The 25,699-nt window shown below is 36.0% G+C and overlaps 1 protein-coding gene across 2 annotated transcripts; it reads right to left on the bottom strand.

The window, feature by feature from the left end:
• Positions 1–294: 294 nt before the first annotated feature.
• Slc7a12 (solute carrier family 7 (cationic amino acid transporter, y+ system), member 12) lies at positions 295–25,417 on the bottom strand. 2 transcript variants are annotated; one of them, NM_080852.3, is made up of 4 exons: positions 24,657–25,417; positions 8,757–8,888; positions 6,704–7,065; positions 295–769 (listed from the first exon to the last, which is right to left on the bottom strand). In NM_080852.3, exons 1-4 carry the CDS (start codon positions 25,315–25,317, stop codon positions 527–529), a joined length of 1,398 nt encoding a protein of 465 aa, NP_543128.1. In that variant the 5' UTR covers positions 25,318–25,417; the 3' UTR covers positions 295–526. The 2 variants fall into 2 exon arrangements, with proteins under 2 accessions (NP_543128.1, XP_006530115.1); XM_006530052.2 differs by lacking the exon at positions 8,757–8,888 and having other exon boundaries at positions 380–769; positions 24,657–25,409.
• Positions 25,418–25,699: the final 282 nt, after the last annotated feature.

Here is a 25,699-nt window from a genome sequence, read left to right as displayed (position 1 = left end):
ATGGAAGGTTGTAAGGTCTCTGTCATCACTCTTGAAGTCTATCAGTGTAGAGAGAGAGTAGCCAGAGATGACTCACTGATTCTGGCTCTGGATAGAGGACAACTATTTCTTTGCATACACAGCACATTACACAAACATCCCCTTTTTGTACAAATATGCAAAGTATGACTTGTGAAAACTCTACCTAAAAGTTCTCAGTTTTTCTGTGTGGCAAAGTACATTTGCCAACATGCTAAACCACTGTGGACACTTATATCTCTCTTAATGAGAAATAAAATTTCCATATTCTTTTAATTTGTGTTTTTTACCTTTAATCTTATTTCTACTAATTATTCATAGAATAAAGATGTTTATGAGGTGGAATTGAAAATTTGCAACATTTTTTTTTTGGGTGGGAATAATGTGAGCAAGCATGTTAAAGCATATATATCTAAAAATAAAATTGCAATAAAATTTTGCTCATTTAAAAATAGTTTTGCTTCTTTCTTTTCAAATATACTTCTTTAGTCAGGATTTGGAGAAGGAATTAATTTTTCTGTTCTTCTGGATCTTCAGATGGGGAGATATTGAAAAGTAATTGGCAGTAGCAAGTGATTGTGTCAAAACAAGTAGCATGTCCATTAAGGTTAGCTTGAAGCCAATAACACAGAAACCCACAAAAAAGAAACACAACTTGATAGACATGCTCTATACTAGGAGACTGAATCACTGGTGTGAAAATGAGGAAAAGTGATAAAGCTATAGATCCAAATATAAATGGCAGCCACACCTGAAAAAGAAAATGGGAAATTTTTTTGTTGACATGGTAAGTTGTTATTAGAAAAGGGGCATTATATATGTTACAGAACCAAGAGGACATGAGTGCATACATATCTTCAAAAGGTTTAAAGTAGGTAGTCATGATATTAGCTTATACAAATAAATTGATTGCAGATTAAGTATTATTTAAAAAATTCAACGTCAAGTTAATTATTTACCTGTAGTGTCCATGAGGTTTTACTCTATCCATCACCTTGAGTTAACATTGACTAAAGCCAGGACTTCATTTCCAAACATTGGCAAAAATGGTTCTTTAGTAGATACCATTGCCATAAATAAAATAACAACATCATAGAACTTTTAATCATTAAGGTCTTTTACTGGATTATGAAAACTAACTATATATTTACACATAGCCAACATTTTCCTTCTCTTGCTCTCCCCCCTTTTTCTTTTCCTCCCTCTCTTCCTTTATCTGTTACCTTGTTTCCATTTATTAATTTTTAGTTAACACAGTATAGCTGTATATTTGTAGTCTGGTGATATTTACTTGGAATTTTCATATACACACATAATTCTATTATGTTCTTATTCTACCTCTATTTTCCTTTTCCTTTTTGTCTATCCATTCCATTCTTGAAAATTGTTCTCACTTGACTTTCTAAAAAATGTTTGATTATCTTTTCTTGTTTTCATAAATCTGTATTTTAGGCATTATCATCTATTCTGATCTCATTTCTATGTTTATCTCCTATATATGTATATACACATATTAAAAAATAAATGTTATTTCAAACCTTTAGTCTAGTTTGTATAATATTACTTTTATTGATTTAAATATGTTCAATTATTCTTTCATTCCTATAATTAAAGCAAAATTTCTTGTTGTGTCTTATCCCCTTGATATATTCTCAAATTTAGATTAGAAATATTATAATTACAAATTTTGTGGGTATATTCACTAACAAATTGTTTAATAATTTTTCTAATTTTTGTTATAGTTTTCTTATTATTATGGATTATTATTGTAGTATTATGGTAATAGTGGCCTTGTAGTATTGTTTTTAGCATTTCTATTCTTTAGATTTTATGGAATTGTTCGAGAAACACTGGTGTCAACTCTTAAAGCTTGGTAGAAATCAGCAGCTCCTTAAAGAGTTCTTCACAATACCAAGAATACTACTGAGGAGTGAAGGCTCTAGGTAGGCACTAGCTCAACATCTCTTTGTTGAGTGAGTTGTGAAGGTGTTGGCTTCAATAGGGCCATATTGTCAGTCTGTAGGGAGCAGCAAATAGCCTAGTTTCTTTGGGGTTTTTTATGTAGCTCTTTTTTTTTTTACAAACAGCTTGTTTGATCTAACAAATTTCTGGTACTTAAACTTCACTTGGTGAAAAAGAGATGTCCAGTTGGGCCTTTCTCTCCCCCATCATTTGTTGGTTTAATTTATTTCACCTTCATCTATGTATGCATTTTTGGAAGCATCCATTGAATTATTTTTTGCTCAGAGGGCCCTTAGTTTTAGCTGACCTCTCCTTTCCCAAATTCTATGTGTTCCTACAGTTCCTCTGGTGACTTTTTAGTACACACACGCACACACATACACACACACACACACACACACACACACACACACACTCACACATATACACACAGACACACACATTACATTTTGAAGGCTTGCATTGTAGCTAAATTTATAGACTTTTGAGAGAAAAACATAATTCACAGATATTAGATGGAATATTCTGAAGATACCTTCATTAATTTTTAGTGTGGATGGATTATGTGAAGATCAGAGTGCTATGTGGAAGTCACTCAGCATTATTACTACAGGACCCATCTGATATTTTGTGCACATTATTGTTTAGTGACTTTAAAATGAAATTGAGAATTCCAATAATTTATTGAATATTTGCTATTCATATATACTCCTGATGAATTATTCATTTCAATAATTTGTAGTGCTTTACTACAGTTTGTTGAATTTTGATGCCTTATATCAATATCTAAATAGTCACACCAGCTGGTTTTCAACTTCCCTTTGTTCAATAAGGTTCCGTGTACTTTTTACTAATTTATAGGCAATTTTGCTATTGAGATATATTTTTTAATGATGTCAAGCAGCTAGATATTATTTCTCATCTGTTAAACTAGTCTTTTCCCCTCTTTTGGTGATTTGAAGCTGTTTGCATTTGATTTAGCATTAGGTATGGCTTAAAACTTAAATTTTTGGTTTATTTTTCTGGTTGTCTGGATTATTGTGCTTTCTTCTGTCTCTTCTGTTTGTATGAAGAGTTTACTTGTTAACCATGTTAGTAATGATGCATTCCTTTCTATTTCTTCTTTGTGCATACATTCCCCCCATGAAGTATATTCTTTCTGGTGGTTTCATGATAGAGATAGTCTTTCTTCATTTGTTAACTATAGTATTCCTTTAAGTATATTCCCCACAGATAGTTTGATGAATTGTCTTGAATTGTCCTTATTGTCTCATTAGTTTTATAAGATAGTTTTGGTGGATATATCACACGTGATTAGTTATTATTTACTTTCAAACAAAACTTGTTTTGTTGTATAACCCCATTCTTTTTTAAAAATAATATTTTCTTCTCTCCCTTGTGTCTGCTCACCCTCAGTACCTTCTTTTCTACTTTCAAAAGTTATTTCATTGAGGATTTGAAATATAACATCCTATGCTTTCATAGATTTAGTTTTTCTGATGCATGACCTGAAATAATTTTTATGTGTTTAGATTTTAAAAATCCAATATTATATCATATATTACAAAGGTGAGGAGAGTTTCCTTGTGTAGATCTCTATCATTACTACTATTTGTCATTTTTCCATTGTCTCTAAGAAGTATATTTCTGATCTACAACTTACCAATTTATATATAACTCTAACAAGTATCTTAGTGAGAAATATTAACTGTAACACAAGATCATGATCTGGAATGTATAATTACAAAGTAGAACTTGGTGATGATTTTATAATTTTTGTCATCTTTTTAAAGGGGTGGTTTTAGCAACACATCAATATTATGGATGGTTGAAACACTTTGATAATCATTTGATTTAAAATTTTGGGTAATATCCATCTATAATTTCTCTTGGGATTTTTAATCAAAGAAACACCTGAAGGTTTAACACCGTGTCATATTCATAACTGGCAACAGAAGAGTCTCTACGTGAGTAGTTCAATTCTCAGGATGAGGTTCTTTCTGAGTAGAAGTTTTCAGTGGAAGAACTAGTGGAGTATTAACTTATTTGAATATCTTTTCTTTCCAAAATATTCTGAAAGTCAGTGTGGTTTCAACCCAAGTGTTACAATTTACTATTTTCTAGAGAGCAATTTCCAAAGTAGAATCTATCCGGTTTACTTTAAATCCATAGCTGTTGTCTGTTTCAAAGTTAACTCAGAGACCAGCTCAAAGATGATTAATACATTTGTAATTGTCTTTTGACATACCAGGATGTCACGCAGGATGGATCTGGTGTTTTCCCCCACAGTGCTTATTTTCTATTTATATTTCCCATGAATATATGAAAGAACAGTTTTTTGTTTTGTTTTGTTTTGTTTTGTTTTTGTTTTTCAAGACAGGGTTTCTCTGTGTATCCCTTGCTGTCCTGAAACTCACTCTGTAGACCAGGCTGGCCTCTAACTCAGAAATCTGTCTGTCTCTGCCTCCCAAGTGCTGGGATTAAAGGCATGTGCCACCACTGCCTGGCTAAGAACAGTATTTTTAACAGAAGAATTTAAATGGTTTCTGCTTAGCAGTGATGGATCAAACATCCCTTCATCCAAATACTGACATTTCATATGACATAGAAGGTCTTTCCCTAGGGTTTGACTCTTGAATGTACTGGAGAGCTTGGCTATTTTACCTTCAATTTTTTGTGTCAATGTCAAGTGCTATTCCCTGTCTCTTATGGAGGCACCGTCCTAATTTTTTGTTCTATGTGTTGCCATATGACAATGTTTCTAAGTCTAGTTTTTTCTCATTGAAACAATTGTGCCTAAATGAGTTCTAATATTACATGGCTATGTTTAGCTTTTGTGTTTTTAGGGACTGTCTCTCAGTTTTATATATTATGTTGTTACACAGAAGACTTCGTTTTCTTCACTATGAGTATTTTCTGTATATCCATTTTATAATATCTGACAACAAATAGGTTCTTAATGTAGGTGTGAGCATTATTTTATTTAACACTTTTGCTTAGTTATTACCCAGTTTTCCGGTGATTTCATACTGTCAGAAAGCTAGTGTTTCCAGTATAAGCATTCATCAGATTGAACTACTATTTATTGTATACTATGACCAATGCTCAAGAAAAATACAGAAAATTAATAAACAGGAATTTGAGGTACATGAGCCTAGATAATGACTTAATTAGTTTTGTTTTTGTTTTTGTTTTTATATATAGTTTTTTAAATGTTAAAATGGCATTTGTGGGCTGGAGAGATGGCCCAGTGGTTAAGAGCACTAGCTGCTCTTACAGCCATCCTGAATTTCATTCCCAGCAACCACATGGTGGCTCCCAACCACCTTTAATGGGATCCAATGCTCTCTTTTGGTGTGTCTGAAGACCACTATGGTGTACTTATTTACATAAAACAATTAAATAAATCTTTAAAAAATGGCATCTAATTTGATTTTGATATTTAAAGTTTATATGACAGAATCACATTCACTAGATTGTGCTCAACAAAATAAAATTTCTATATTGACCTTGAATGATGTATGTATGCTTCCTTTTTACTCTGATATAAATATAGTAAGACTAAAAAAATATGTCTATCCCCATTTATAAAAGCAACTTTTATTCACCAGATGTAATTGTCATCTCAGAGCCTCACTTCTGAATAAGCTCACCCTTTCTAGCTCTTTCTGAACTCTGGCTATCTACTTCACTGTTTTGTCTCGAACACCACTCTAAACTGACTGACTCAATATGGCTTTGCTAGTGTTCTCATTGCATTGTTCTGCTTGGCCTCAAACTAACTTGGTCAAATTATTCTAATCTTCTGTCTCCTTATTCTCTGTCTTCACCCATTCACTGAATTATGTACTTGAGTGTCTGAAATATAGCAGGTATATGCAATGTATCCGAAATATCATTTGCCTTTGTTAATATAGAATACACTTGAAGAAGAGATGATTACAAAAAAGAAAAATGTGGAATCTTGTATAAAGTGACATTTCTTAAAATATGGTCAGTGAGCCACTATTTATAGGAATCCCAAGATGCCTGATATCAGTACACATTCCTGTGGGCCAATAGAGACTGAATGAATCAGAAGCCTAGGAGAAAACCTGTGAATATGGACTTTATTAACAATACTCAAGTGCTTATTATGCTTATTGTAGTAACATGGGGAGTTTTAAATATTTTAATATTATCTCAGCAACCATGGACTGCTTCTGAGATGATAACTATATCTGGTGAATAAAAGCTTAAATCTTGATTAAATTTATGGGAATGCCGAGAAGGAACATCTTTAGATTTATGTTTTATTAATGTGTGACTTACACATTACAAACAAAATATAAATGAAATCCATTTAAGATTAGACTTAAATATTAAATTAAATAAAGTATCAATTAAGAAAATAAGCAAGAAGAGGAAGCTACCTCTTATATGTTATTGGGGAATTATTATTATGATGCGAGTGAGTTCATTTTAGCATGGAAGATATTGTTTTCTCCTTAGTATTGTTATTTGGTCTCAAGAAGATAATGATGATATTTGCCCTGCCTGACGTGTATCAGTTTTCACATTTCACACAATAAGAAGGAATCCTCAAATATGTCACATCACAGAAGCTGGAAAGGATGAAATTGGGCAGTTGTTCCACGGGATCTGCAGGGTTTGTAACTGGTTAGAAGAATATCAGAGCTTGAACAAAGTGACATTCAACATTGGTATTTACATGTTGACTTACCTTATAAGGTCTTGGTATATCAGGGTTCTGGTACCTTATCTTAAGCAACCCGATCATTTGCAGCAAATTTATACAAAATGATCCTAGACTAACATATTTCACTAAATAGATGATACTTGAAGATATTATTGCAACAGAAGATAAAATAACAATCTGGATGTCAGCTACAGCTGGTGAGTGATGATCATTAAGCATTGAGTAGATAGAAGGAAATTCTCCCTCTTGACTTGCAGAGTAGAATACTCTTGATGCAGAAACTATTCCACAAGAAACGGAGCCAAGTAGGAAAGCTGAGATCAAGAATGAACTTATCCATTGTATGGAAGGAAAGACTCTGTTCATCCATGTGACACCAACAGAATCTACAAGTTAAGTGAAAATTTAGAATGTCAAAGTTATTTTTTTGCTTGACAGAAAATAGAAGAGCATTCTTTATTTTTTTCTGAAGCCATACATTTTGTAATGTGACTTGGCAAATTCTTTCTAGGAGGAGTCTAGTACTGCTTGAATATGCTGTGTCTTGTGATTGTTTTTGTCCAGTAAAGCACATTAGAAGTGGATATTTGTGAACTTCAAGGAAACTCAGTGGCAGAAAAATTTATTCTTGCTCTCCTGATTGTTATGGTGCCTTTCTCATATATTAGCAAAACCCACCTGTTTGTCAGTGATAATTCAGAAAAAAAGACATTCTATTTGTGGAGCTCTGGCACTGCATTATAGAGATATCACAGTACAAATGATCTAAAACTCAGCTACTATTCTGTAGAATGAGTTGTAAAATTGTGCAATGCTATGCCTCCTTCAGACAACTCCCTTTAAAGACCCTGTGTTGCAGATATACTTGTAAATACTCCAAATACTTTGAGTAAGCTCTCCCTGCCAAACCTTCTTTATTCATCCATGCCATTTTATAACCATCTATATGAGAATGAAACTATCTTAAAATAAAACTATGTGTGCTTATCCCTTTGAATAGCATACTATTTAAAATCAATGGCCTTCTTATGGAATAGAATTTTACCAAATATTTTCATAGAAGGGAAAACTGGAGCTTTGGTTCCTACCAGAATAGGTATTTACTTTTCAGGAAAGGGTTTTATATATTTCTGACCACTTATCAGGAGAAACAAAGCCCAGACAATGACCAATAAGTGATGAAGGGTTCACACTCCTAGTGGGATTTTGATGATTGATTTTTGAAGAGCAAATCATGAAAATTGCTGCTCATATTTATGACAGTACTGCTCACATTAACAACACACTAGACTATAACAGTGTGCTACAATGTGGGGAATGACCCTGAGAACTTGGCTGTGACTCACTTGTCTGTCCAATTGCAGATGGATATAAATGGCAGCCTTACCTAACTTCTTGGCACTAGTTTCTGCATCTAAGAAGCTAAGAAGCTGTTGCCTATTTGTACAGCTGAATTTATTGTAAAGATGTAGGCGTGTTGTGAAAGATGAAGCATCTATGCATAGTATCTTGTTCATATGTCTTCTCATCTTTTTCTTTACTCATGTCCTCATCTTCTTTTATTTTCCTTCATGTTAGTTTTGGATCCTTCATGTACTACTTGTCCTATTAAAATGTGATTGATTATTTTTAATAGATGATTTATGTAATTATGTTTCTCTTGGATTCCTTCAAAAATCCAAAACATAAATATTTTATATCACTGTAGGTATACCAAACATATGTACCGCTCATAAAATTCACTCCAGTTGGACACAGTTCAGTGGTGCCATATGAAAATGCTGAGTGCTTGTGGGAAAACTTCAAGAAAATAAGAGACCTGTGACCTCAGTTTTTTCAAAACACAGACTTGTTCTTGGAATGTGTTTTCTTACTTATGTGATTCTTCTTAATCCTCAGCATATAAATTTCTTGATGTTTTGAACAAAGGTCACTATTACATGAGACTTTAGTCTACCTCAATTTTAGGTCTAACTGCCCTAGTTCATTCTGCCTACCAGAGCAATAAACCTGCCCATGTTTTTTCCCCTGAGAACAGAGAGGCATTTATTTCCTATTTAGATTTACTTTATCATACCTGAAAAGATGATTTCCTGGGATGTCAAAACTGCCAAGTATGATATATTAGTCAGTAAGTATAACACAGTCACAATGGATATACCATAAATTAGTGTTTTTGGAATTGTTTCAGTTGGCCGTTTTATTTCTCCTAAGGGGGAAAAACACATATAGAAAAAGAATAGACTGAGCATGTGAAGTTTCCAAAGTCCCATCTCATGGGGATAGGGCCATTAGGTCTTTGATAAAATAATTACTTTCGTCACTAGGGATTTTCTATTGTCTTCCTTTTACTGAGGCAGAAGCATGGGGCTTAGATATCCAACACATCTACTCTTGTATTCAGTGAGTCTAAGGAATATAAAATAGTGCTAGGTTCTCTTCAATGCTTCATTAACACAAGAGTCTAGACATATGCACTCTGTCTCAGGTAAGTATTGTGGAACACAATGTCTGATGAGACAATGTGAAGGACACAGATTTTTTTCATTCATAATCACCAATTTTATCTAAGAGTCTAACTCTATAAGAGTCATACAATAAATTTGTAAATGACATTATGCAGTGTGGTCTCTGATATCCACTGTCATTCAGGCAGTGTTCCCAAGCTCAGGTTCTCAAAGTGTGGGTTATGATCATGTATGGGGCCCTTTAGCTGAAAGTGGGGATCATGAGAAGTTGACAACAATGAAAGGTTTTTGGATATGCACTGTCAAATGTTAATTCAAAATCAAACACGTAACAGACTTGAGGTGTTTATCATGATGCTCAAGTGTGTTGGATAATGCACCTTCACCACAGTCATGTATATGAAGTCATAACACAAGCACATTGCACAGCTCATGGTTGTCACACTGCACAGTATCATCAACAAATGCTACTCATACCTCAGTTCACCCTTTCTTTCTAAGCTCTGGCTGTGCAACTTTGTTCTTCCACTGGCAATAGATGAGTGTTCCCCTTGCTGCACATCCTCACCAGCATGACTTGTCTTTGAATCATAGCCATTCAGACAAGTATAAGATTGAAACTCAAAATAATTTTGATTTGCATTTTCCCTAAGGACTAATGACACTTTTTAAAGTTTTCTCAGCCAAATGAGTTTTTTTTCTATTGAGAATTATGTGTTTACATCTGTACTACACTTTTTAATTGGGTTATTTGGTTTTTTAATACCATGTTTTTTTCAGCTCTTTATATATTTTGGATATTATCCTTCAATTGGAGGTAAAGTTAGAAAAAATCTTTTCCCATTTACAGTTACTAATTTCTCTACATGATGGTGCCCTTCACTTTACAGAGCCTTTTAGTTTTGTGAGTTCTCATTTATTAATTGTTGATCTTAGGGCCTGTGTTAATGATACATGTTCAGTAATGCATTATTTTTTTGGCATGATAGGACAGTACATTGTGTAACAAGGCCACTTGCTTAACCATATTCATTTTTCGCTATTCATATTAGTCCAAAATTGGAAGCATCTGATATATCCTTCAATAGAAGGATGAATAACAGCAATGTGGTGAGGTATCTCGGGTCCAGAATGATAAATATGGTTTGTGTTTCATTATATGCGGATATTAACAATTACATAAATGATAAGCAAGCTATAATTTTTGGACCCCATAGAGGTTATATGTAGAGGAAGGGACAGTGAGACACATATATTTCCCTAAGATGGAGGAAATAGAATAGATTTTTTTTTTTTTTTTAGTTTGACTGGGACCAGAGAGTGGGATGTTATCAGAAGGATCAGATAGGGAAAGGAATAGGGGTGGTTGAGGGAGAAATTGTGGAAAGAGACATCTAGAATTGCGGGACATTTGAACCTTATAAAAACATAGTGCAGTGGAAACGTAAAAATATATGATGGCAATTCTAATAAAATCTCCAAATTATAAGAGAGATGAAGCCAAAACTGGCCATCTCTTGTCACCAAATGAATATTCCAGTACTGGGTTGTATTCAATTTGTGTTGGCTGAAGGTATCCCATGGAAAGCATCAAATAACACAGATTATTAGCTCTACACAAATGGACAGTAAAAGCTGAAGAAAATACTCACAGAACTCATTGTACATGTTGAGGTTCAGCTGGTGCCTATATAAAATACCCATATTTAATAACTTCAATATGAGAAGTGACTTTTCAGATGATGAAAAGGGAAATGTAAACTCAGACTCAGATGCAAAAAATGGTCTGCAATCTGTACAGTCTGCAAAAATTTCCAGGTGAATGATGGCACAAAACCTGCAGGAGTAACCAACTAATAACTGATTTGATTTAAAACCTACTCCATTAAACCAAACTTACACCCAGCATTGTTTGGGTAACTAAAAACCAGAGACTAGATAGCCCAGGAACCTAAGATTGGACAAAAAATTATTTTTATAGAAATATAAAAGTAACAATAACATGTATTTTAATGATATTTTCCAAGACCTGTAGATTGGCGCCTTATTCATCTATCATCAGAGAGGTTTTCTCCTGCATCATATGGGAACAAATATAGAGAAATATAGAGGTAGGAGGAACTGAGAGGAATAGAAGGATGAAAAACTTTAATCAGGATATGTTGTATGAGAAAATAATTTATTTTCAATAAGAGAAAAAAATGGGACACACCTAAGGTCAAAGGAAGACCACCACTTCTTCTCCAATACGTGGCCCAAGTGGGACCAATCCAGAGCTCACAGGACACAGGAAAACCAGAGCAGATAAGATCCTTCCAGTTTCAATCTGCAACCTGGAGCTTGCTCTGTCCCATAGTTTTCCACACCCAAATCCTGCCAGGAGAGAGCTAGTCTCCTATGAGTGCTGACACACCTAAGATCACAGGTAAGATCACCACCACTGCTCCAATACCTGACCCAAGTGGGACCCAGCTAGAACCCACAGTGCCACGTACTTTGGTTGAGTCAGTTTGACAAAGCGAAAGCTGGGAAGCTGACACATGAAGCAATGAGTTTCAAGGAAACTCTCTTCCCGGGGTCTGGCACCCTCTCCCTAATCCATATAAAGCATAAAATTATTTTTCCGCTCCCATGTTAGTCTAGTGTATGGATCCACGTGCACTCTATATAGTATTACCTTATTGTAATGCCTTTTAAGATTGAATTCTAACATAGCTAAAGCCTTTCCCAGTGTTCCAAAATTCCAGATAACAGCAAGGAGCTTAACCCATTCAGTAACTAATTAGGCACTACAATAAAACAATAAAGCACTAGCCATTAACTCAGCTGTCTGCAGAAAGAGACTAAAAGTCTCACTGAGATAGAAATATTTACTACAAACTACATTCCACACCAGAGCAAGTTGATATACTATCCTGATAATGGGAATTTTCCAAACTAGATAAGAATTAACAAGGCCTAGAGAATTTCAGGGTCAGTGACATTACATTACTCTTAAGGCCTGTCAAGAGTTAACAACCCCCTGATGCTATTAACCCTAAAGTATGAAATTCTTGCCTGGCATTAGGCTGATCCTAGGCAGGGCTTGTTATCCCTAATGTAAACATTTAATTAGTCCTTGCAAATTCCTTTCTGCTGTAACTGATGAATTTTAGTGTATCTTGTCTTTTTGTGATTTGTATCTTCTGATAATTCGTTGTCATATAAGTCTGAAGCTCGACCAGAATATTACATTCAGATCCAACACCTCTCTTGTGTGTACGTCTGTTTGTTACCCCTTCCAACTCTTTGTCCATCTGCTCGAGAAACTCTTTTCACGAAGACAAAGGAGCCCAGAGGGTCTGTGGCACCACAGGACACAGGAACCCTGGAGCAGCCAGGGAAAAAAACCTTCTGGTTTCCCTCTGTACCCTAGGGCTGACCCTGAGCCACTGCTCTTCATACTCAAATCCTGCCCAGAGATAGTTGGTCTCTTAGGAGTCTGATATACCTAAGATCAAAGGCTTACAGTTTCACAGGAGAGAGAAGCCAGTCAGAGAAAGCAATGCCAGCTAACACCAGAGATAACCAGATGGCAAGAGGCAAGGGCAAGAACCTAAGCAACATAAAATAAGGCTACTTGGCAACACCAGAACCTAGTTTTCCCACAAGCAAGCCCTGGATACACCAACACACAAGAAAAGCAAGATTCTGCTTTAAAATCACATTTCAGGATGATGATAGAGGACTTTAAGAAGGATATAAACAAATCCATTAAAGAAATACAGGAGAGTACAGGTAAACAGGTAGAAACCCTTAAAGAGGAAATACGTAAATCCTTTAAAGAAATTCAGGAAAACACAAACAAACATGTGAAGGAATTGAACAAAAAGATCTAGAATCTGAATATTGAAATAGAAACATTAAAGAAATAGCAAAGGGAGAAAACCTTGGAGATAGAAAACGTAGGAAATAGATCAGGATTAATAGATGTAAGCATCACCAACAGAATACAAGAGATAGAAGAGAGAATCTCAGGAGTAGAAGATACCATAGAAGGCACTGACACAACAGTCAAACAAAATTTTTCAATAGAAACTTTAAAAGTCAGAAGATCTTGGGCAGATATCATAGACCCTAAGAGAACACAGATGACAGCCCAGGCTACTATACCGAGCAAAGCCCTCAATTACCATAGATGGAGAAACCAAGATGTTCCATGAAAAAACCAAATTTACATAATATCTTTCCACACACTGAGCCCTACAAAGGATAATAGATGGGAAGTGTGAACATAAGGAGGGAAACTGTAACCTAGAAAAAGCAAGAAAGTAACCTTTTAACAAACCTAAAAGAAGATAGCCACACAAATGTAATTCCACCTCTAATAACAAAAATAACAGAAAGCAACAATCACAATTCCTTAGTATCTCTTGACATCAATGGACTCACTTCCCTGATAAAAAGACATAGACTACCTGCCTGGATAAATAAATAAATAAATAAATAAATAAATAAATAGGATACAGCTTTTTGTAGCATACAGGAAACACACTTCAATGACAAAGACAGACACTACCTCAAAGTAAAAGCCTGGAAAAAATTATCCAGGCAAATGGTCCCAAGAAACAAAATGGATAGTAATTCTAGTGTTCAATAAAATAGACTTTCCACCAAAAGTTATCAAAAACGATGGGGAAGGACACCCTGTAGTCATCAAAGGGAAAATCCACCAAGAGGAACTCTCAGTTCTGAACATCTATGCTCGATATGCAAGGGTACCCACATTTGTAAAAGAAAAATTACTGAAGCTCAAAACACACATTGAACCTCACACAATAATAGTAGGAGACTTTACCACCCCACTCTCAGCAATGGATTGATCATGGAATCAGAATCTAAGCAGAGACACAGTGAAACTAACAGAAGTTACTAACCAAATGGACTTAACAGATATCTACAGAACATTTCACTCTAAAACAAAATAATATACATTCCTCTCAGCACCTCATGGTACCTTCTCAAAAATTGACCATGTAATTGGACACAAAATAATCCTCAACCAATACAAGAAGATTGAAATAATCCCATGTATCCTATCAGATCACCACAGACTAAGGCTGGTCTTCAACAAGAACAGAAACAACAGAAAGCCCACAGACACATGGGCACTGATAACTTGATCAAGGAAGAAATAAAGAAAGAAATTAAGGACTTTTTACAATTTAATAAAAATGAAGGCACAACATACCTAATCTTTTGGGACACAATGAAAACAGTGCTAAGAGGAAAACTCATAGCACTGAGTGCCTCTATGAAGAAATTGGAGAGAGAATACACTAGCAGATTACCAGCATATATGAAAGCTCTAGAACAAAAAGAAGCAAATACACCCAAGTGGAGTAGATAGCAGGAAATAATCAAACTCAGGGCTGAAATCAACCAAATACAACAAAGAAAACTATACATAGAATCAAGAAAACCAGGACCTTGTCCTTTGAGAAAATCAACAGGATAGATAAACCCTTAGCCAGACTAACCAGAGGGAACAGAAACAGTATCTTCATTAACAGAATCAGATATGAAAAGGGAGACATAACAACAGAAATTGAAGGAATTCAAAAAATCATGAGATCCTACTACAAAAGTCTATACTCAATCAAACTAAAAACATCTGGATGAAATCGATGATTTTCTAGACAGATACCAGGTAACAAAGTTAAATCAGGGTCAGATAAACCATCTAAATAGTCCCACAACACCTAAGGAAATAGAAGCAGTAATTAAATGGCTCCCAACCCAAACATCCCCAGGCCCAGATGCTTTTAGTGCAGAATTCTATCAGACCTTCAAGGAAGACCTAATACCAATATTTCTCAAACTATTTCATAAAATAGAAACAGAAGGAACACTACCGAATACATTCTATGAAACCACAGCTCCACTGGTATCTAAACCACACAAAAAAGAAATCACCCAACAAAGAAAGAGAACTTCAGACCAATTTCACTCATGAATATTGATGCAAAACTACTCAGTAAAATTCTTGCAAACCGAATCCAAGAACATATCAAAAGGACCATTCACCATGATGACGTAGATTTCATCCCAGGGATGCAGTGATGGTTCAATAAATGTAAATCCATCAACATAATCCACTATATAAACCAGCTCAAAGGAAAAAAAACAACATATGATCATCTCATTAGATGCTGAAAAATCCTTTCACTTCATGCTAAAAGTGTTGTAGAGATCAGGAAGCCACAGCCCACACAGAAACATAATAAAAGCAATATACAGAAGCCAATAGCTAACATCAAACTAAATGGATTGAAACTTGTAGCAATCCCACTAAAAGCACGGACAAAACAAGGCTGTCTACTCTTTCCCTATCAATTCACTATAGTAATTGAAGGTATAGCCAGAGCAATTAGACAACCAAAGGAGGTCAAATGATACAAATTGAAAAGGAAGAAGTCAAAATATCCCTATTGCAGATGATATGAGAGTATACTTAAGTGACCAGAAATGCAACCAGAGAACTCCTACACCTGATAAACAACTTCAACAAGGTGTCTCGATATAAAATTCACTCAAATAAATCAGTAGCCTTCCTCTACTCAATGATAAATTAACTGAGAAAGAAATTAAACGCTATACAATTGTCACAAATAATACGATTTATTTTGGTGTGATACTAACCAAGCAAGTGAAAGATTTGTATGATAAGAACTTCATGTTTCTGAAGAAAGAAATTGCAGAAGATCTCAGAAAATGGAAAGATCTCCCAGGCTCCTGGATTGGCAGGATTAACATAGTAAAAATGGTCATTTTACCAAAAGAAATCTACAGATTCAGTGAAATCCCCATTACAATTCCAATTCAATTCTTCTCAGAGATAGAAAGAGCAATTCTCAAATTTATCTGGAATAACATGAAACCCAGGATAACAAAAGCTATTCTCAACAATAAAAAAACTTCTAAGGGAATCACCATGACTGACCTCAAACTGTACTACAGAGCAACAGTGAGAAATACCTCATGTTATTGGTACACAGACAGGCAGGTAGATCAATGGAACAGTGTTGAAGACCCAGAAATGAACTCACATACTTTGGTCACTTGATTTTTGACAAAGAATCCAAAATCTATGGAAAAAATAACCCAGCATTTTCAACAAATGATGCTGGTTCAACTAGCTCTCAGCATGTATAAGAACACAGTTTGAACCATTCTTATCTTCTTGTACAAAGCTCAAGTCCAAGTAGATCAAGGACCTTCACATAAAAGCAGATGTGATGAATCTAACTGATGAGAAAGTGGGAAAGAACCTCATAGATATGGGCACAGGGAATTTTTTCCTAAACAGACCACCAATGGTTTACACTCTAAGATCAAGAATTGATCAATAGGACCTCATAAAATTGAAAAGCTGACAAGTCCCTTCCAATTGGTGCCACCACCAGGTCACCTTGGGTGCAGAGTCCACAGACACCCCCACAGTCCCTAGAGGACTCTCCACACGATCTTAGGACCACTGGTGAGTGGAACTCAACTTCTGTTCCAATACAATTGCTCGGGACCTGAGAAAGCATTAGGGAAGCAGAAAACTGGCCTGACCAGGGACACGAGTCCCTTCCAGTTGGCTCCAGTACAGGGTCACCTTGGACACAGAGTTGGCAGACACCCCCAAGGTTCCTAGAGGACACTCCACGTAATCTTATGACCACTGACCAGACAGCTCCACGCTCCTCAAAGGAGACACCACTGTAACACACCCAGGATCTTAGGACAACAGTATCCCAGAATAACAGGAGCTGGGTCGGACCAGTATTTCATGGTCTCAGAGGAACTTTACTGCCAAGAATTCTGACATAACCAGAATCTCAGGTTCACAGGAGCCCACAATCAAAGAATCACAGAGAAAGATAGAATCTGATGAGTCCTAAATCAACTGAGATTATAGGAAGGACAGGCTCCAATCAGATATATTGAGGACAGCAAGTACTTGAAATAATCAGATGGCAGGAGGCAAGCATAAGAAAAGAAGCAACAGAAACCAAGGTTACTTTGAGTCATCAGAACCAAACTCTCCACCATAGCAAGTCCTGGATACACCATCACACCAGAAAAGCAAGACATGGATCTAAAGTCACTTCTCATGATGATGATGGAGGAATTTAGGAAGGAAATACAGGAAAACACAGGCAAACAGCTAGAAGCCTTTAAAGAGGAAACAAAAAAAAATCCCCTTAGAGAGTTACAGGAAAACACTACCAAATAGGTGATGGAATTGAACAAAACCATCCAGGATCTAAAAATGGAAGTAGAAACAATAAAGAAAACGCACAGGGAGACAACTCTGGAGATAGAAACCCTAGGAAAGAAATCAGGAAACATAGATAATGAGCATCAGCTACAAAATACAAGAGATGGAAGAGAGAATCTCAGGTGCAGAAGATTCCATAGGAAACATAGACACAAGAATCAAAGAAAATGCAAAATTCAAAAAGATCCTAACTCAAAACATCCAGGAAATCCAGGACAAAATGAGAAGACCAAACCTAAAGATAAAAGAAGTAGATGAGAATGAAGATTTTCAACGTAAAGGGCCAGCAAATATCTTCAACAAAATTATAGATGAAAACTTCCCATACCTAAAGAAAGTAATGCCCATGAATATACAAGAAGCCTACAGAACTCCAAATAGACTGGACCAGAAAAGAAATTCCTCCCGACACATAATAATCAGAACAACAAATGCACTAAATAAAGAAAAAATATTAAAAGCAATAATTGAAAAAGGTCAAGTAAAATATAAAGGCAGGCCTATTAGAATTTCTCCAGACTTCTCACCAGAGACTATGAAAGCCAGAAGATCCTGGACAGATGTTATACAGACACTAAGAGAACACAAATGCTAGCTCAGCTACTAAACCAGCCAAACTCTCAATTACCATAGGTAGAGAAATCAAAGTATTCCATGACAAAACCAAATTCACACAATATCTTTCCACGAATCCAGCCCTTCAAAGGATAATAACAGAAAAAAAAAAAAACCAATATAAGGACAGAAACTCTGCCCTAGAAAAGCAAGAAAGTAATACTTCAACAAACCTAAAAGAAGACAGCCACAACAGAATGCCAACTCTAATAACAAAAATAACAGGAAGAAACAATTACTTGTTTAAAATATCTCTTAATATCAATGGACTCAATTCCCCAATAAAAAGACATAGACTAACAGACTGACTACACAAACAGGACCCAACATTTTGCTGCTTACAGGAAACCCATCTCAGGGAAAAAGACAGACACTACCTCAGAGTGAAAGGCAGGAAAACAATTTTACAAGCAAACTGTCTGAAAAAACAAGCTGGAGTAGACATTCTAATATCTAATAAAATTAACTTCCAACCCAGAGTTATCAAAAAAGACAAGGAGGGGCACTTTATACTCATCAAACGTAAAATCTTCCAAGAGGAACTCTCAAGTTTGAATATCTATGCTCCAAATGCAAGCGAAGCCACATTCATTAAAGAAACTTTAGTAAAGCTCAAAGCACACATTGCACCTCACACAATAATAGTGGGAGACTTCAATACCCCACTCTCACTAATGGACAGATCCTGGAAACAGAAACTAAACAGAGACACAGTGAAACTAACAGAAGTTATGAAACAAATGGATTTAACAGATATCTACAGAACATTTCATCCTAAAAAAAAAAAAAAAAAAAAAGGGTATACAACTTCTCAGCACCTCATGGTACCTTCTCCAAAACTGACCATATAAGTGGTCACAAAACAGACCTCCACAGATAGAAAAATATTGAAATTGTCCATGCATCCTATCAGATAACCTTGGACTAAAGCTGTTCTTCAATAACAACATAAATAATACAAAGCCAACAATATTCACGTGGAAACTGAACAACAATCTCCTCAATGATACCTTGGTAAAGGAAGAAATAAAGAGTGAAATTAAAGACTTTTTAGAGTTTAATGAGAATGAAGCCTCAACATACCCAAACTTTTGGGACACAATGAAAGAATTCCTAAGAGGAAAACTCATAGCTCTGAGTGACTCCAAACAGAAAGTAGAGAAAGCATACACTAGCAGATTGACAACACATCTGAAAACTCTAGAACAAAAGGAAGCAAATTCACCCAAGAGGAGTAGACAGCAGGAAATAATCAAACTCAGGGCTGAAATCAACCAAGTGGAAACAAAGAGAACTATTCAAAGAATCAACCAAACGAGGAGCTGGTTCTTTGAGAAAATCAACAAAATAGATAAACACTTAGCCAGACTCACTAGAGGGCACAGAGACAGCATCCTAATTAACAAAATCAGAAATGAAAAGGCAGATATAACAACAGACCCTGAAGAAATCCAAAACACCATCAGATCCTTCTACAAAAGGCTATACTCAACAAAATTGGAAACCCTGGACGAAATGGACAAATTTCTACACAGATACCAGGTACCAAAGTTAAATCAGGATCAGATTAATGACTTAAACAGTCCTATATGCCCTAAAGAAATAGAAGCAGTCATTAATAGTCTCCCAACCAAAAAAAAAAAAAAAAAAAAAGCCCAGGACCAGATGGGTTTAGTGCAGAGTTCTATCAGACCTTAAAGAAGATCTAATTCCAGTTCTTGTCAAACTATTCCACAAAATAATCACAGAAGGTACTCTACCCAATTCATTCTATGAAGTCACAATTACTCTGATACCTAAACCACATAAAGACCCAACAAAGGTAAAAAAAAAACTTCAGACCATTTTCCCTTATGAATATCGATGCAAAAATACTCAATAAAATTCTAGCTAACAGAATCCAAGAACACATCAAACAATCATCCATCCTGACCAAGTAGATTTTATTCCAGGGATGCAGGGATGGTTTAATATATGGAAATTCATCAATGTAATCCACTATATAAACAAACTCAAAGACAAAACCAGATGATCATCTTGTTAGATGCCGAGAAAGCATTTGACAAAATCCAACAGCCCTTCAGGATAAACGTCTTGGAAAGACAAGAATTTAAGTCCCATACCTAAAAATAATAAAAGGAATCTACAGTAAACCAGTAGCCACCATCAAAGTAAATGGAGAGAAGTTGGAAGCAATTCACTAAAATCAGGGACTAGAGAAGGCTGCCCACTTTCTTCCTACCTATTCAATATAGTACTTGAAGTCCTAGCCAGAACAATTCAACAACAAAAGGACATCAAGGGCATACAAATTGGAAATGAAGAAGTCAAGATATTACTATTTGCAGATGATATGATAGTATATATATGTGAGCCAAAAAAAATTCCAACAGAGAACTCCTAAACCTGATAAACAGCTTCAGTGAAGTAGCTGGATATAAAATTAACCCAAACAAATCCATGGCGTTTTTCTACACAAAGGATAAACATGCTGAGAAAGAAATTAGGGAAACAACACCCTTCACAATAGTTACAAATTATATAAAATACTTTGATGTGACTCTAACTAAAGAAGTGTAAGATCTATGTGATAAGAACTTCAAGTCTCTCAAGAAAGAAATCAAAGAAGATCTCAGAAGATAGAAAGATCTCCCGTGCTCATGGATTGGCAGGATCAATATAGTAAAAATGGATATCTTGCCGAAAGAAATCTACAGATTCAATGCAATCCCCATCAAAATTCCAACTCAATTCTTCACAGAGTTAGAAAGGGCAATTTGCAAATTCATCTGGAATAACAAAAAACATAGGATAGCCAAAACTATTTTCAACAATAAAAGAACCTCTGTTAGAATCACCATGCCTGACCTCAAGCTGTATACAGAGCAATTGTGATTAAAAAATGCATGGTACTGGTATTGAAAGAAAGATGAAATTTCAAGACCTTTAAGTCATATACAGTACTCAGAAATTGCTGGTTGTTTATGAGCCTAGAGGCTGCCTGGGGCTGAGAATAAAGAAAAACAAACCTGGGTATGCCCCGTAGTTAAAACATTCCTAGGAACATCTTGACCATAAGATAAAGGGGACTGTGAAGACATAACAGGGCTATCTGAACTGAGTCAACAACTCACAGAACTCTGACACCCTGCACGTACATGTAATTTTTCTGCTGATGTTTGAATAAGCCAATAGTGTGTTGCTATGCTGAATTCCACACCCCTAAGCTCCTTACCCCATAAAAACCCCTAGCTTTCAAGCCTCGTGGCAGACATTCATTATCTCCTGTGTGGGATGCATGTCAGCTCGGAGCTCTGTAATTAAACATCCTCATGTAATTACATCAAGAGATGGTCCTTCGTGATTTTTTTTGGGTGCTCGTCGAATCGGGAAATGGGTGGGGGTTTCCCCACTAGGTCTAATAGTATAGCTACAGAGAGGTAGACCAATGGAATAGAATTGAAGACCCAGAAATGAACCCACACACCTATTGTCACTTGATCTTTGACAAGGGAGCTAGAACCATCCAGTGTCTTTTTTCAGACAGCATTTTCAACATATGGTGCTGGCATAACTGGTGGTTATCATATAGAAGAATGCGAATTGATCCATTCTTATCTCCTTGTACTAAGGTCAATTTGATCCAATTTGCAAATGGATCAAGGAACTCCACATAAAACCAGAGACACTGAAATTTATAGAGGAGTTAGTGGGGGAAAACCTCAAAGATATGGGCACAAGGGAAAATTTCCTGAATAGAACAGCAATGCCTTGTGCAGTAAGATCGGGAATTGACAAATGGGACCTCATAAAATTGCGAAGCTTCTGTAAGGCAAAAGACACTGTCAATAAGACAAAAAGGCCACCAACAGATTGGGAAAGGATCTTTCCAAATCCTAAATCAGATATAGGACTAATATCCAATATATATATAAAGAACTCAAGAAGGTAGACTCCAGAAAGTCAAATAACCCCATTAAAAAATGGCACACAAAACTAAACAAAGAATTCTCAACTGAGGAATACCGAATGGCTTAGAAGCACCTGAAAAAATGTTAAACATCCTTAATCATCAGGGAAATGGAAATCAAAACAACCTAGAGATTCCACCTCACACCAGTCAGAATGGCTAAGATCAAAAATTCAGGTGACAGCATATGCTTGCGAGGATATGGAGAGAGGAACACTCCTCCATTGTTGGTGGGATATCAGGCTGTACAACCACTCTGGAAATCAGTCTGGTGGTTCTTCAGAAAATTGGACATAGTACTACTGGAGCATCCCACAATACCTCTCCTGGGCATATATCCAGAAGATGTTCCAATTGGTAATAAGGACACATGCTCCACTATGTTCTTAGCAGCCTTATTTATAATAGTCAGAAGCTGGAAAGAACCCAGATGTTGCTCAACAGAGAAATTGATACAGAAAATGTAGTACATTTAAACAATGGATCACTACTCAGCTATTAAAAACAATGAATTTATGAAATTCCTAGGCAAATGGATGGACCTGGAGGGTATCATCCTGAGTGCGGTAACCCAAACACCAAAGAACTCACGTGATATGTACTCACTGATAAGTGGATAATAGCCCAGAAACTTAGAATACCCAAAATACAAGATACAATTTACAAAACACATGAAATTCAAGAAGAACGAAGACCAAAGTGTGGACACTTTACATTCATAGAATTGGGAATAAAACACCCATGGAAGGTGTTTCAGAGACAAAGTTTGGAGCTGAGACAAAAGTATGAACCATCTAGAGACTGCCATACCTGGGGGTCCATCCCCTAATAAGTCTCCAAATGCTGACACCATTGCATACACCAGGAAGATTTTGCTGAAAGGACCCTGATATAGCTGTCTCTTGTGAGCCTATGCTGGTACCTGGCAAACACAGAAGTGGATGCTCAGTCAGCTATTGGATGGAACACAGGGCCCCAAATGGAGGAGCTAGAGAAATTACCCAAGGAGCTGAAGGGATCTGCAACCCTATAGGTTGAACAACAATATGAACTAACCAGTACCCCAGGAGCTCGTGTCTCTAGCTGCATATATATCAGAAGATGGCATAGTCATCCATCATTGGGAAGAGAGGCCCCTTGGTCTTGCAAACCTTATTATATGCCTCAGTATGGGGGAACTCCAGGGGCCAAGAAGTGGGTGTGGGTGGGTAGAGGAGGGGGGATATGGGGGACTTTTGGGATAGAATTTGAAATGTAAAAGTAGAAAATACCTAATTAAAAAAATTAAAAATTAAATTAAATAAAAAAAGAAAAAATGATTTGGGAGTGCACAGATCATTTTGGGTTTTGCCTCTATTGTGCTGGTGGCCTTGCATTATGTAAGAAAGCAGGCTAAGCAAGCCATGAGGAGAAAACTAGTGAACAGCATTCCTCCATAGTCTCTGTATCAGTTTGTGTCTCCAGGCTCCTTCCATGTCTTCCCTGGATGATAAACTATAAACTGTAAGATGAAATAAACCCTTTAATTTCCAACTTGCACTTTTGGTCATGGCTGTTCTATCACAACAATATAAGAGCACGAATTAACAGAGAAGTATTAATATGCCACAATGAAACTGATTACTCTCTATATTAAACACTTTGTATGTTTAGTTGTTGTCAATTGGAACCTTGATCTTTTCTGAAAGGAAATGTATGTTGAGTGGACTTGGGGAGGAGGAGAGATGGGGAAAAGATGAGAGGAGTGCAGGGAGGGGAAACTGTGATCAGGATGAGAGGATCTACTGACAATCAGAAAAGAAAAAGAAATAAGAAATGTGCATAAATGTAATGAATTCCTTTCTTTAAATCTTTTAGATATTGCAGGCAGATTGGTTTGCAATAATTACCAAATTCTCTTGGTACTGTGACATCAGCATGAGAAGTGTTGCTCCATAGAGAACAATGTTGAATTTTCAAAAATGTTCATTATATCACTTTCTCTAGCATGAAAATATCAGAGACACTTGAAATGCTCAGCAGTGAGAAGAATCAGTTAAAAATGTTTAGGTAAGTGTATAACAACGTAAAGTCTTGTGAGATATATGGTAGAATACCATTTATCTGGTACTTTATGATTCCTAGTTACATATATACAAGAAAGCACAATTTAGTTTTCGGTGTAAATACACTCAGAGTGATGGTGAACCACAACAAGCATGAGAGTGAATATTTCTGGGAAGAGTATTGTTTCCAAGTTGAGTTGAAGTATATTAAAATCTGAGACATGTGATAGCTTTATAAATATAATTTTACTAATATATTACTTAAAAATAACTATTAAATTCAAGATGATGAGATTACATGAAATAAAATTGAGAATATAGTATAATCTCAGTTCTCTTTTGAAAATTCTTAGCATCCCCAAGTTTTATACAAAAGCTATAACTTGGAGAAAGTTAAAGTCTATAAATCTACATGTATGAATATACATGGGTGTTTTAATTATAACAGCATTACAGAGAAGATTGAATTTCACTACAAAACAGCATACAATCATATTAGCCTTCCCCCAAGTTCTGTGCTTATTTTATGAATGGATTAACCCACTATTGACAGTTTTAAGAATGGATTTACCTGCTATGACGATGAGGACTGATGATCCTAGATATGAGTAGGACACTTGGAGAATGGCATCTGCGATCTGTGAGGCATTAGGAAGTTCAGCATCCAAAGCATTCTCAAACCTGGACACATTCTCCTTTTTGCCATTCACTAACAGCACAGTTAGAGAAATGAGACAAAGGACACTCAACTTGATGAAACTGCTGACAGTATTAAACCAAGCCACTGTTTTTATCCCTCGAGCACTGACAATTCCAAATGACCACAAAATAGCCAAAGCCAGACATTTCGTTGGTAGCTCTGGAGCTGGGCACCCAGAATAGAAACACTGGATTACAGAAGTAGCTATTAGCAAGCACTGAGCACCAATGCCTAGAAAGTGAGCAAAAAGTTTAATCCAGAGACTGAGAAAAGCAACAGAGGATCCAAGAGTTCTCTTGAGGAAATAATAAGATGCTCCACTCAAAGGGTAGGTGGTTGCTATCTCTGCATTACAGAGCGCACTCATGATGCTCAGCAGGCCGCAGCCTGCCCAAATACTTAAGGAGACAGGGATATTTAGTGAGGAGTATTTTAATACTGCTTTAGGAGTCACAAAAATCCCTGTCCCCAGGGTGGCACTAAATAAGATCATGCTTACATGGAAGACTCCTAGTGCTCTCAAGAGTTGCATGGTTATGCCTTTTTTGCTCTTTCAAATACTGAAAAATACAGTTTTTCTTTATGGTGCTTTTCTGTCAGTTTGTGAAAAACCCTGTCAAACAGGGTGTTGCCTTTGCTAAAGCATTTGTTCTTTATATAAGTTACTAAAAACTTGGGTTTGATAATAATTAACTTCTGAATTATTCTGAGGAATTGTGACTTCTTTCTAAAAGCATACCAAACAGATTTCTTGTTAATAATTTTTTTATTACTTTTATTCTTTTACAGTCCAGTTGCTACCCTTCTCCTGGTCCATCCTCTCATAGCTCATCTCATTCCTCCTGGCCCCTGTCTTCAAGAGGATGTCCCCTTTGCCTCTGATAGCCCTCCCCACTCCCTGGAACCTCAGGTCT

Source organism: Mus musculus, chromosome 3 (genome assembly GCF_000001635.26).
Source record: "Mus musculus strain C57BL/6J chromosome 3, GRCm38.p6 C57BL/6J".
NCBI classification, from domain to species: domain Eukaryota; kingdom Metazoa; phylum Chordata; class Mammalia; order Rodentia; family Muridae; genus Mus; species Mus musculus.
This window is presented reverse-complemented; position numbering and strand designations above follow the sequence as displayed.

Excerpts from the sequence above, each read along its gene's own strand:
- Slc7a12 (NM_080852.3), bottom strand. The coding sequence starts at position 25,317 with ATGCAACTCTTGAGAGCACTAGGAGTCTTCCATGTAAGCATGATCTTA. Across the intron at positions 8,889-24,656 it reads AGTCCTCATCGTCATAGCAG|GAGAAATAAAACGGCCAACT; the intron begins GTAAATCCATTC and ends TTTCCCCCTTAG. Across the intron at positions 770-6,703 it reads ATATACCAAGACCTTATAAG|GTGTGGCTGCCATTTATATT; the intron begins GTAAGTCAACAT and ends TTTCTTTTTCAG.